Raw genomic sequence first — 12,761 nt, 5'->3', positions numbered from 1 at the left:
CTATCTGCTGCCTTAAAACCAAAATCTTCTGGCATCATGGGACTCTGCACACTTGTCCACCATACCCTATAACATCTGAAACCCTATTGTGTGGCCCTATTTGAAACCAGGGTGAAAGTACAGCTTCCATGCTGACTGTAGTGGTAGCTGGTAGAACCACTACAAACTGCTGTGCAGCATGTGCAGAACCCAGCTGGAGCATCCTTCTTGATGTCATGCAATGAACTTAGAAGCAGCCGCATTATTTCAACATGACCTGCAGCGAGCCATCCTCAAAAACACATCAGCAATAAACACCTAGGTAGCATCACTCTGTTACTCGGCAGTAAAACTGAAATCACTCCTATGGCATGTGAGCATCCTCCTTAACCTAAGTTATGGGCGTGCGTGTTGAGCATTTGTAAGCTATAGCAAATTTAAAAACCACACTCATAGTCCACACAACAATTTGTTCTAAATACTAAGAAGGAGAAGGAAGGGTAACATGCAACAGATACAGTTGTGTACACAAGAAGGATACTAAGAGAGTATGTGATGATAGCTTAGTGTTAGCATCTTCTTTGGACCAGAGCTGCAAATCTCACAAGGCAAGTCATTAAACCCTGACTCACCCCACCTCAAAAGCTACAAAGACAAATGCCTGGATATTTCCTCCTGCTATTCGCAATCAGGTAGCCATCATGGAAGGGTGTTCTGAAGATCTGTGAGCACAGCAAAATACACTGGACAGAAATCTGTTAATGCTGTTTTCAAAATAGTTATCATTTTTAAGTGCTAGGCTATATTAGAATACACATGTAAAAACTCAAGTGCTATGAAAGCTCAAAGTAATAACTTTGCTTTCATTTCCTGCAGGAGCCCTCTTCTAAGAAAGCCAGTGCTGCTTGGCTCTGTCAGCAGTTCCCCCTCTTGTAACTTGGCATCAGCTGCCATTCTGTGTGTACAAACTGGGATGCTGTAACAGACAGTGTGTCAATCCACAGGAGAGACAGGTAAGCGCCTTATGCTTCACTGTGAGAGGCGGAGAGGACTTTTAACACGAATGATCTAGAGTCCTTATGACTATTACTGTATTTTAGGGGAGCTTGCACAACTATGTCAGACCTGATGGGAAATAAGGCTGTACCACCATTTAAAACTGATTTGGAACAGGAGAGTTGCAATCCTTCATGTAGAAAAACAACCCCCCCCCCCACCTCAAAGGGAAGCCAGCATATCTTGCTCTGCGGGAACATACCCAGAACATGTTGTTTGTTCCCCTTTAAGGTTTCTTACTTATCCAAACCTTAATTCTGCTCAGTTTAGGGAAAGTAGTTAGGGAAAGCCACTGGCTCATTCTTTTACAGTTTTCAAACATGTCTTCACTTTTTAACAGAGGCCCCAGATCAGTATTCTCCACCGCATGCCTATCCAGTGTGTGCACATATAATCCTGCTGAGCAAGGGGTGTCACCCCTTCTTCCCGCTCTTTCCTTCCACAGCCTACTTCTATCCAGTGTCCAAAGAGCAAGGTAAGGTTACCTCCTGCATATGCTCCAATGGGGAAAGCGGTGTTATTCTACACGTTATCATGCACCCGAGTGGCAGGAAAGTACTTTAGATTTGTAAGGGGAATAGACCACGAAGCCTGATACAAACAACAACAAAACCATGTCTCCTCCAGTGCTTAAACTCATGCTACCCACTAAGTAGCATATTCTCAGTAGGGAGTTTTCCCTTCTCCTCCTTATTTCCTTCGAGAATTTGGAGAATGGAAGAAACTCAAGTTCTGTAACTTCCTTTACTTCTTCCTATTGGCAGGCTGAAGTTGGGAGTGCTAAGAATCTCTGCAATTCTATTGAAAGTATTTTTAAAGAAATATGCTGAAGACAAAAAATAAAAAAATAAAAAAAAAATAAAGGAAGCCCAAGCACAGTTCACACTTCTAAAACTGTTCTGATAAAGCCTCACCAGCGCCAGACACAGCAGCCCTCCAGGAGAGAAAATAATATTCCAGAGATAGCTTGACAGATTTCCCTGCTGAAGAGCAATGGAGGCTTTACGCCACCCCCTTTTTAAAGTACCAAATTTTCGTGCAAAAAGAAAATTGCAGCGAAGTTTCCTGAACCTATTTAGCATAGCTTTCAACATTTGAAGTTGTATAAAGAACTAACAAATACACTGCCACCGAGACTCCTTCCTCTACGCCATACCGCAGTCACTGCAGCCATTAGCGAGGTGGCCATGTTGTAACTGTCTTTGAAATGGAGTTCAAACACTCTGTTTTACAGGCTAGGAAACACTTTTATTCCAACTCATAACAGTTAAACCATATTTTTGGAGTACATTAAAAGTTCCAAAACACATTTTGAACTTAAGCGTGGCCCATACAGTTTTCACATTAATTGCTGTATGGTATCTGCAACTCCTCAGAGTTTCATCTCAACATCCAAAATTAACCCAAAGCAAACAACAGCTAAACCTTATGAAGGTTCATGAACCACTTTAGACAATAAAAACAGAGTGATGCATATAACTTGTAATTCTTAGCATATTTACTATGTGTCAATCACTACCTAAAATTTGAGAATCAATAATAAAATAAATTCCTAAGTGGGCTAATTATGGTGGAAAACCTACTGTATGTAACCAGGGGGCGGGGATAGGCACACATCTCTGGGAGAAAAAAAAGAATGTAAGTTTTAAAAATGTATTTTTCCTTAGACTGATGCCAAACTCTCCTTCCCCAGTGAGCTTGCACCTGACAAGAAGGGAACTATGAAACAGCACTGAAAAATGCATCTGTAATATAGGTAAGGACCATCTACTCAAGCCAGGATGGTCGCAACCACCTAGCTTTCTCAAGAAGACGCCCCTATACGGGTGCAGGTGCCTAGTTAAGCATACTGGGGGTGGGGGGGGGAAGTAGAAATTATAAAAACAATGACATTTTATTATTTCATAGAAAGAATAGCTAACACTCTTGTTGTTCCTTTATTAGGTATTTTGCTAAGTATTTTAAGTACATGATTTTGTAATTTTCCCTCAACGCAACCAGTAAATGTAGGAATTGGTGTGTCCCCTAAACTCATTGTGACAGTAGCAACCCACTTCTTGGGGGTCTATCTTGTAGCTAGCCTCTTGATATCCACCCCCATTGCTTTACTTATCACAAAGACACAAACCAGTGAGTGGTGAGGTATTCTCTTTAATAAAAGCACAATAGAACCCTGCTCCCCAAAATACAAATTAACAAAATGAAAGGGAAAGGGAAAGATAATTAGTGCAATTTAAATCACTAAGACAAGAGTCAAGCACAGAAAAGGAGAAGTGGGTATACAGTAAAGAATTCTCAGAAGAAAAGTACACAAACTGATGAAATGCTTAGCCTTGCCTTTATTTATTTTTTAAGAATCAAACTAAATCTCAGGAAAACATAGTGATTTTGCAGTGTGCTGGGCATTTGCTTTATAATTACAATGCCCACTGTGGTCGACATCATGGGGGAGTAATCTTACTCTTTCTGTGCTGACATATAAATGATACGACTTCTTTGGAAGACACATTGACAACATCTGGAAAATTCTCAACTAGTCTCCCTAAGGCTCAAGGAATATGCTCTGTATCGGGGCTAAATTATAGCTTTAAAAAAAAAAACATGGGGTTTCTCTGCATATCCTTGGCTGTCCTGGACTCCCTTTGTAGACCAGGCTGGCCTCAAACTCAGAGATCTGCCTGCCTCTGCCTCCCAGAGGACTGGGATTACAGGCATGCGCCACCAGGTCACCACTTTATAGCTCTCTTTTATTTGGACAACTTGGGTTACTGTGGAAGAACTGTTCTTTCTGGGAGTTAAATTATTCTATGTTGAAGGTAATGAATACTATGTTACCCTAATATTTGAAGGACCAAATAAAATATTTGATAAAGAATAAAAAGTATTATAAGGAGCAGACATTTTTAGATTGAGCAGTCACACTCCGACTCACGTAAAACATATTTATTTCTAATGTAAAATTTTCCTTTCTTAACTCTGCCCATGATTGTGCCTGTTAGTCCTGAGACACTGAATACCAATCACAGTCTAAGTAACTCCACTGAGGGAAAGGATGCTCTGGGTTAGAGCTATCTTGATCAGTACTAACATAGTGATTTGGGAAGTTAGCTTCTGACAGGTCAATGTTTGTCACTTCAGAGGCCATGAAATTGATTTTAGTTAAACACTAACATGAAGCATGAGAATGAAGCCCCGAGGACAGGTTACTTTAGTTAACCGTTCGTAACTCAGCTGAATTTCATGAATCATCCTCACTGTAAGTCCGCCAGGGCAGTAGGCGCTCCCTTGGCATTTACTCATATAGTCACAAAACAGCGTGAAATATTTAAAGAGCTCAACTACTAAATGAAATGCTTGAATGCTTCTATGCCCTGAATTCTACAAAGCAGAATTCTTTGTAGACCATGCCAATAGGGAACACTTCTTTCTTACTTCTGAGGCTTCCTTCCAGGTGAAGGGAACTTAATTAATGAAACACTTCTGGCCTCTGTCCAACCCTTCACTTTCCTGGCCCCGGAAGAATACAGGATCTCATTGCCTGGCTTCTTTCTTCCTCTGGATATATCCTTGTCTGCAGGAGAGCAAGGCTAGGCTCTGCCAGCTCAGGGGCAGCTCAATCTCCAAGGAGAAGAAGAAAGATAATGAACCAAGGACCTGGGATGTCACTCAGTGGTCACACAAAGCTGTGGGTTGGTCCCTGGAGAGGATTCCTTTATTATCTCCCCACCCGCTTCTAATTTCCCATCCCGCCCAGAACAAGGGGGTAGGGTTATTTATTTGGCTCCTTAAAGACATCAGTAATCGATACTTCTGTGCATTTCATAGTTTTAAAACAGACTATAAATATTTCTTAACGTTGCTATGCATACATATGAGAGGAGGTATTTCAGCAGACATGAAGCATATCCTGAACTAAGAGAACAAACTAGAGAGAACATCTACAGAAATGTATGCTGACCAACATGCATCTTTTTTGTTTGTTTGTTTGTTTTTGTTATTAATTTATTCTTGTTACATCTCAATGGTTATCCCATCCCTTGTATCCTCCCATTCTTCCCTCCCCCCCCCCATTTTCCCCTTACTCCCCTCCCCTATGACTGTTCCTGAGGGGGATTACCTCCCCTTGTATATGCTCATAGGGTATCAAGTCTCTTGTTGGCTACCTGCTGTCCTTCCTCTGAGTGCCACCAGGTCTCCCCCTCCAGGGGACATGGTCAAATGTGAGGCACCAGAGTACGTGAGAAAGTCATACCCCACTCTCCACTCAACTGTGGAGAATGTTCTGACCACTGGCTAGATCTGGGTAGGGGCTTAAAGTCATCCAACATGCATCTTTTAAATGTAATTTCTGAGGTCAGTGTGGTCACCGCAATGATTACACAAATAAAACAGGGCTATTGAGAAATCTCAGCCCTTGCATATGAAGGACAACCATACTTAGTAATTTCAATGACACGATGTCACTCTTGATCTAGCACTATGAACCATTGCTCTCAGAAAGTGGTATGTCTATATCATTCAAAACTTGTAGAAATAGTTGACACACAGACACCTACACTGATTTTAACAAAATATATTTGGTTTACCTGTTTACTTTTTTTTTTTTTTAAGTAATGCGTCTCGCTACAATATGTATTTTACTCTGGAAAGATAATTGGCAGTTCTCACAACCAAACCTAAATCTGAATGTAAATAATGATGCTGATTGCCAAAACACTTTCTTGGCTAGAGATAAATTAGCCTGCTCTCACATGGGGTTGCATTCTGTAACAAATTCTAAGGCATATCACAGTGTGGTGACCTTAAAGCTTATGCTGCAGAAGGTCACAGTTACAACAACTTGGGAGAACTCAGTGATACCCAGGAGCTGGGCACCCTCAAACCTGGAGGACCCACATGCCAGCCTCCACTGCAGATCCTGAGGATGAAGGAATCCGTGGAAACGACCTCTGATGTACAAGGCACCAGTGTACATCCTCGGTGCTGTTCTTAGCGATATCCTTTAAAGGAGGATGCACTCTCCTTTCCATACAATTTTTGCTGCTTCTGTTTCTTTATATTCCTTTACAGTGGTTTTCGGCTGAGAACTCAGCTCTCGGCGTCTAAACTGAGCAGCTGTTGAATATCTGACCTCACAGAGTGATGCTGATTAAACAGTCTATAACATTCTCTGTAGAACATTAATCTTTGCAGAAAATTTGATCTTAATCAGGAGGCTGACATAACAATAATAAAGAATATCAAAGTCTTGAAATGTCTCACTGCTGGGATGTGACAATTGTTTAAGAAAAACAGTGCTGGGAGATATAACTTAATTTCCTTTACCTTAATGATTATATGTTTCAATATATGAAAGAATTGCAAGATATTCAAGACAGAAAACTTGCTATTTTGCATGCCAAGCTATAAAATACAGATTTTACAATGCTGTATCAATATCAAATAATATTACAGCACTGTCTAATCTTAGATAGAGAAGACAGGAATCATTTAATGTCCATAACCTATTTAATAACACATGTCTTAATAAGTACAAATTTACAAGTCATTCTTTCACATATTTTATATTCAAATCACCATTTTGAGATATTCTGCATTACTGTACCCATCTTACAGGTAATGTGATGACCACATTAATGGTCAAGAGCAAACGGCTAAGAGACAAGAGTTGGCGTTCACTGAAAACCAATGTTCTCTCCATAGCTCCATATGCATTAGGAGAATGCAAGACAGCATTGCATTACTGAAATTCACTTTTCTAATAACTTTTATAGCAGATCCTAAATATACAGAAAAAATTGGCCCATGCCCTACAACCTGTATGTGATCGCTGTATGAATTTGAAATACTGGGATGTATTACAATATGTGATACACACACACACACACACAAACACACACACACACACACGTTTAGCATTTAGCACACAACTTTACCAGGGTAATAAATGGGTGAATGCATGTTTAAGACAGAAGTTTCTAGGACTCACTGTCTCACTTATTTGGTCATTGTTTGCAACCTGTCAAAACATAATTGACACAGAATATAATTTCAATATCCTAATGTTGAACCATTTCCTATAGATTAATTAACCAAGATATAAACCTTGAAATCACCTCAGCCTCCATGTGATTAAAAGACAAAAAGCTGGAGTCATCATCGTCTCATATTTTAAACCACAGAATGATAAAAATATTCCTATGAGTTTCCCATGTTGGAGGTATTATTTGCGAATATAATTGGATTCATTAAACCTAACCCGGCAGCTTATTAACCAGTAGGCTGGACTGGCAGACAATATGATGGAAACTATTTATGTATGACATGTTTAATGTTTTATAGTCATAAAAAGCTGCTACTTTGGCATCTAATCAGATAAACTTGAAGCTAGCAACAAGAATCATGAACTGTTTTCCTGAAATCAACTTTTCACACACAACAACACACAGCTCATGCCTTCATCAAAGTGCTTCACCTTTGGAATACGGATAGGGACAACTCCCACGGAAGCCAGTACAATGAACAATCTGGACTTAAAGTTTGCTTACTCAGAAGCCAGTTAACAGAAACCCATTGCATGATACCTTCAACCAAACTACAGGCTTAAAAGAAATAACTGACAAGTGTGTGGTTGGATTGTATTCATAGTTTGAATTTGAGTTTAAGTATGTCCAACTATGAGGGGTCTCTTTAAAACAAAAATTATGTCCGCAAGGGCAAGACAAGCATTACTTTCCTTTAAAACCGACAAGTGACTTTATATTCAAATCACCATTTTGAGATATTCTACATTACTGTACCCATCTTACAGGTAAATAAGCTGGGTCTGATGACCACATTAATGGTCAAGGGCGAGCGGCTAAGAGACAAGAGTTGGCATTCACTGAAAACCAGTGTTCTCGCCATGGCTCCATATGCATTACCACAGAGAAAGCTCCAAGAAGGTGTGTTCATACTCTCTTCATAATGGGGGTGGGGGGACATTTGGGGGCTCTGGAAATGTAACATTTTCTAACTTGGTTTCAGTAGTCTTGTCACAACTAGATATACTGATCCACACAAAGAATGTGTGGTTTTGTAAACAAAATACTACAAGTCATTCCAAATTTAAAAGTAATGATTGTCCTTTATAAGAAGAACCTGACCCCCAAAAAAACTGTGCAAAAAATCTTCAATAATTCCACATACATGCCAAACACAAAGAGTTGCATTTTTGAGAGAGGCCCCACAGATTCAATTACATGCACAAGAAGAAATTCTTGGAGAATACTATAAGTTCACTTTTCACTTTTACATTGCATTATGAAAGTGATATTATACATAGAAAAATATTTAACAAAACTAAAAATTGCCTTTTTCAACCACTATTTTTTAATTTCATTTTTTTCCTGTCTGTGATAAACTACTAAACTGTGAGAAAGAACTGTTGACTTCTCTTCTATACCGAAAGATGTGTAGTTGGTAATGCTGGAATCTGACTGTGCATGACTTTTATTGCAAACAATGCAAACATTAGTGACATCTATAATGACTGGGTTTTACAACTGCACAAACACGCACACAATTAAATAACCCCTTTCCACAAGACCAAGACAATTTCATTATGGCAATAACCTCATTCGCTTCCTGTAAGTGCCATTCAGTCAGGTGCTATCACTTTCAACCCACACCGTGGCATAAAAGCTGCATGCAGAATACATGGAGTTTGCCTCACACCCAGCAGCTGCTCTCTGAAGGCACAGACGGGCACACACTGGTGTCAACTGGTCTCTAAGAGCCACGGCTAACAGTGAAACACCAGATTTGGGGGGGGGGGGTAGGAAAAGAGGAGAAAAGCATTCCTCCTTCTAAGGCATGCTTCTGAAAGAATATTTACATTAATATAATGCAAGGGATACAACAGTGTGCTCAAAGGGCTCCTATGAAGTTCCCGGAACATGAATGAAGGTGAAACTACACCGATGTTGGTAAAAGCGTTCCCTTAGGTGGAGCAGTGTGGCCTCGGGCAGTGCTTTCCCACGCTCGCTCACTTGTTATTAGCAAAACTACAGTCCTTATAAATTCCAACAACTAAGTCCAAACATAGCCATCTCCCTTCAAGCACTGGACCTTGTCACCCGCAGAGCAGTCAGGGAACTGGTCAACATTAATAATGGATTCTGTTTGGCACAGAGAAACACCAAAGGAAGAGCCGTCCAGCAGTTGAAGGCAGCTATGCCATACACAAGAATTCTGGCCCCTATTGGCCATACTTTCCATAGACTGGATCCCCCCCAAATCATGCCCAGATCTATTTTGGCAACCCCAAAAGGAGTCATATCAAACAATCTTCCAGGAGATTTTAGTACTGTGGCTGGGAATCCTTCTAGTTATGCAAATTCCTGCCCGCCAGCAGACAGGCATCCACTCAACTACCGCCAGTGGAAGAGTGCACAATGAGGTAACTCACAGGCAGTGGCAACACCTCCCTGTTTCATGGAAGTCAATGCAGAAAATTTCCGGTGTCTTACATACCAGTCACACAGTTCCTAAAAGTGAACTGGCCGTCATGCTTATGAGGCCTGATTTTTTGCTCATTACACATCTCTTTTCTAAGCCAACATATTTGTTTGAGAACATTAGGCATGCATATTTATAAAGCCTTGCAAAGCTAAAGCACACCAGATCAGCTCATATGAGGGAGCACAGCCTCCCCCTCTATTATCCTCTTCTTCCACACCCTTCATTACCCCGATGTTTACAGTGAAACGCAACTTTGGGCATTTGAGAAATAAGTGGCTCTTTGTGGAAAATACAGGGATACACACCCCCTAAGCCCCCAAGTCTGTTTTCCGACCCCCACCCTCAGACCAGAGAGGTTGCACCTCCTTCCTAGAGACTTTATTCTGAACAGAGGGGCTCAAACATGCTGAGTAGCAATCGATGAAAACACATTACACACCAGAAGAGGAGGAAGGTCGGGGAGGGGAGGGGGGGTGAGAGCGAAACGCAGCTTTGCTTTCAGCCATTAATTACGAATCACCCAAATATCACTACGCATATCTCCCATGCACAAGCACCCTTGCCAAACCTGCCTCTTAGGCAGCGCTTTCCAGAGCCTCGCTATCTATTGTCAGGACAGAGAAGCCCTGGAAGCCTTGAATCCCTCTGAAAATGCGTCCTCGGAAACGCTAAATATAGACCAAGGGGGTCTGAGTCTGGCGAGCAGCGGGAGACTGAAGAAATGGCCATGGACGCATATGACTAAGTCTTTCCATTTTGTTCTACCCAAACATCGTAATGACATTGAACATAAGGGCAAAAGACTGGAAGGAAGTCTTCCCCACCCCCACCCCGTCTTCTCCAGTATATTAGGGACGTCATGAATGCAACCGGGTTGCTCTGGAGGGTGGCGGGGAACAGCCGGTGTTGCCCTACATACGCGTTCTCTTGGGGAGAGGGGTGGTAGGGAGGGGAGCACGCGGAGAAGCCACTTGGTAACCGCTCCAAGAAAGACACTGGCCCCGGACCCCGTTCCGGGCAAAGCCTTCTTCCGAGAGGGGACCCGGCACGATCCCGGTCCTCCCCCGGGGCAGACAGCACCCCACAGCCACCGCCGCCACCCCTGGCACGGCAGGCAGCGGAGGACCAACCCCCACCGGCGGTGTGAGCACGAGGACGACGCCCGGAGGATGCGCTTGGCTCCAGCAGCTCAGCTAAGGCAACTCACCGAACGGCGCGGCGCCCGACTGCTTCCTGGCGAACATGCACCCGCCGCCAAAGACAGCTCCTCAGTCAGGGGAAAGGCGTGCGCGCCGCCGCCCGGCTTCAGAGCAAGGTCCTGACCTTGCCCAGCTGCAGCATCCTCCGCTTTTGTTGTCGGAGCGCGGCCGCGGGACAAGTGATGCTGGCTGGGAGCAGGGGCGAGCGCGGCAGGCGAGAGGCGGCTCCCGACGCGAGTGCGCAGCGCCCGGCCCGGCCGCCCCTCCGAGCGCGGCGAGCGTAGCGCCCCCTGCCCGACTCCGCGGGCGCCGCGGGCTCCTCGGGGTTCCGCGGGGCTCCCCGGGCTCTGGCTGGGCTACCCAGCCGCCGCGCCCGCCGCTCCGCTCGGCCGGTTGTCGCCGCGGGCGCGAGCCTGGGCCGCCCTGGCGCCTGGCGCCGAGCGCTCCCGAGCTGCGCCCTGCGCGCGGCCCGCGCCACCTGTGCCGCCGCCGCCGCCGCCGAGAGCGAGGCTCCTCCCGCCGCACGCCACAGCTCAGCCTCCGGCTCAGCCGCGGCGGCCGGCTCCGGCGCCTGGCTAGTGAGGGAGCGTCCGCCCCGCCGCCGCCGAAACCTGCCCCGGGTGCGGAGCATGCCCAGTGCCGCCGAAAGAGCGGGCGCTTCGCCACGCGAATTCCACTTCTGGTTTTCGCGGCGGCAGTAACGGCAGCAGAGATGGGAGGAGGCGGCGCAGGTTGGAAGAGGACCCTGCATCCTCGGGAGCGCACAGCACCCGGGCTGGAGCTGATGTGGAGTGTTGATTTTGGCGGGGCAGACGCCAGTATGCAAAGGGACAGTTGAGGGGTTCTGGAATAGCTTGTGAGTTAAGGAGAGTACCAAGCCAGCCATGCAAGCTAGTGGATGGGTGTGGATGCTCTTGCGGATTCTAGGGTTCCAAAGCAAAGAACGGTTTTACCTCTGTGAGAGGTTCTCTTCACTTCAGGACTTCTGCCTTGTCTCCACCACCTCCACTGTTCTGATTATGATTTTCACATACACTTTGCCCCTTATGCAAACTCAGTCTGTTCTCAAATCTGGAAAACGGATAAACTTCCTACAAGGAAGTCGCTTCTGGATCGAGAGCTTTAAACATTTCTCCTAGTTCTCACGTCACATTTTATCCAATTGTCCTCTTCTACACCTCAACAACTTTCCCCCTCTCCTCTTCTCATTGCCCCTTGCTAAAATGGAAACTTTGGTGTTCCTACTCCACAGATCCCGGAGAAGCCTGTGCAGCTTTCTCCATTTCCAACTGAGTTTTCTGTATGTCTCTCCAGCAGCCATTAGGCCACACAGAGTGCAACACCTAGCAAGCAAAGTCACACAATGAAAAAAATCTTATTAAAAAATAAAACCGTGCCCTGTGCCCAGAGAGCCCTCAGGACCTTCACCTATGTTCCTGTGTTACTGCAAAGCCTGTCAGTACCCCCACTACTCATCTCTCCTAACCCCGAAGATCCCACTGCACTCCACCCCCTTCGTAGAGCCGTTTTCTGAGACAGAAATAACCGGCACAGAAACCACAAACTTGTAGTAAGAGGGGTCCCAGCTTCAGTAATCCTAGGGATGTTTCTAAACAGTCCGAAAGAGATTATCCAACAAAGTCAAATTACTGCTATTAAATCTCACACATCTTCTATTATTCTCTAGAGTTGGTTAAAAGCTGAGTTAACTGACTCAACGAGTAAAGAAGAGGCAGGAGACTGAGCAAAGACTGTTCTCAACAGTGAAATGTAATCCACCATCCCGCCTACCTCTGGTAGGCTTGGTGTCACTCGCAGAAGTAGTTATGCAGTGTGGGTACTACTCTGAAGTTGGAATGACATTAACATAGCGGGCTTCCCTTGAGGGAAGATACGTGGTCATTTTTCAGGTGTTAATTTACATCAGCTCCAAATGAATTTGGGACTTGTAAGGCAAGCTAGCACCGAGATATATATATATATTAATATATATTAATAAAAAAGATGTGCTTAGTGTGCCTGTTG

At 44.2% G+C, this 12,761-nt stretch overlaps 1 protein-coding gene across 3 annotated transcripts in view; it reads right to left on the bottom strand.

The window, feature by feature from the left end:
• The window catches only part of Ctnnd2 (catenin delta 2), an 843,915-nt gene extending 832,918 nt beyond the window's left edge, over positions 1-10,997 (bottom strand). For all 3 annotated transcript variants that reach the window (XM_051151017.1, XM_051151020.1, XM_051151018.1), the window contains exon 1: positions 10,745-10,997. In XM_051151017.1, coding sequence (XP_051006974.1) covers positions 10,745-10,781 — 37 coding nt within the window. In that variant the 5' untranslated portion in view covers positions 10,782-10,997. The remainder of the gene's footprint in view (positions 1-10,744) is intronic.
• Between the last annotated feature and the right edge of the window lie 1,764 nt (positions 10,998-12,761).

The sequence above is a fragment of the Acomys russatus genome, chromosome 9 (assembly GCF_903995435.1).
Source record: "Acomys russatus chromosome 9, mAcoRus1.1, whole genome shotgun sequence".
NCBI lineage: Eukaryota > Metazoa > Chordata > Mammalia > Rodentia > Muridae > Acomys > Acomys russatus.
The sequence above is the reverse complement of the archived record's forward strand: the minus strand, read 5'-3'. Positions and strand labels throughout refer to the sequence as shown.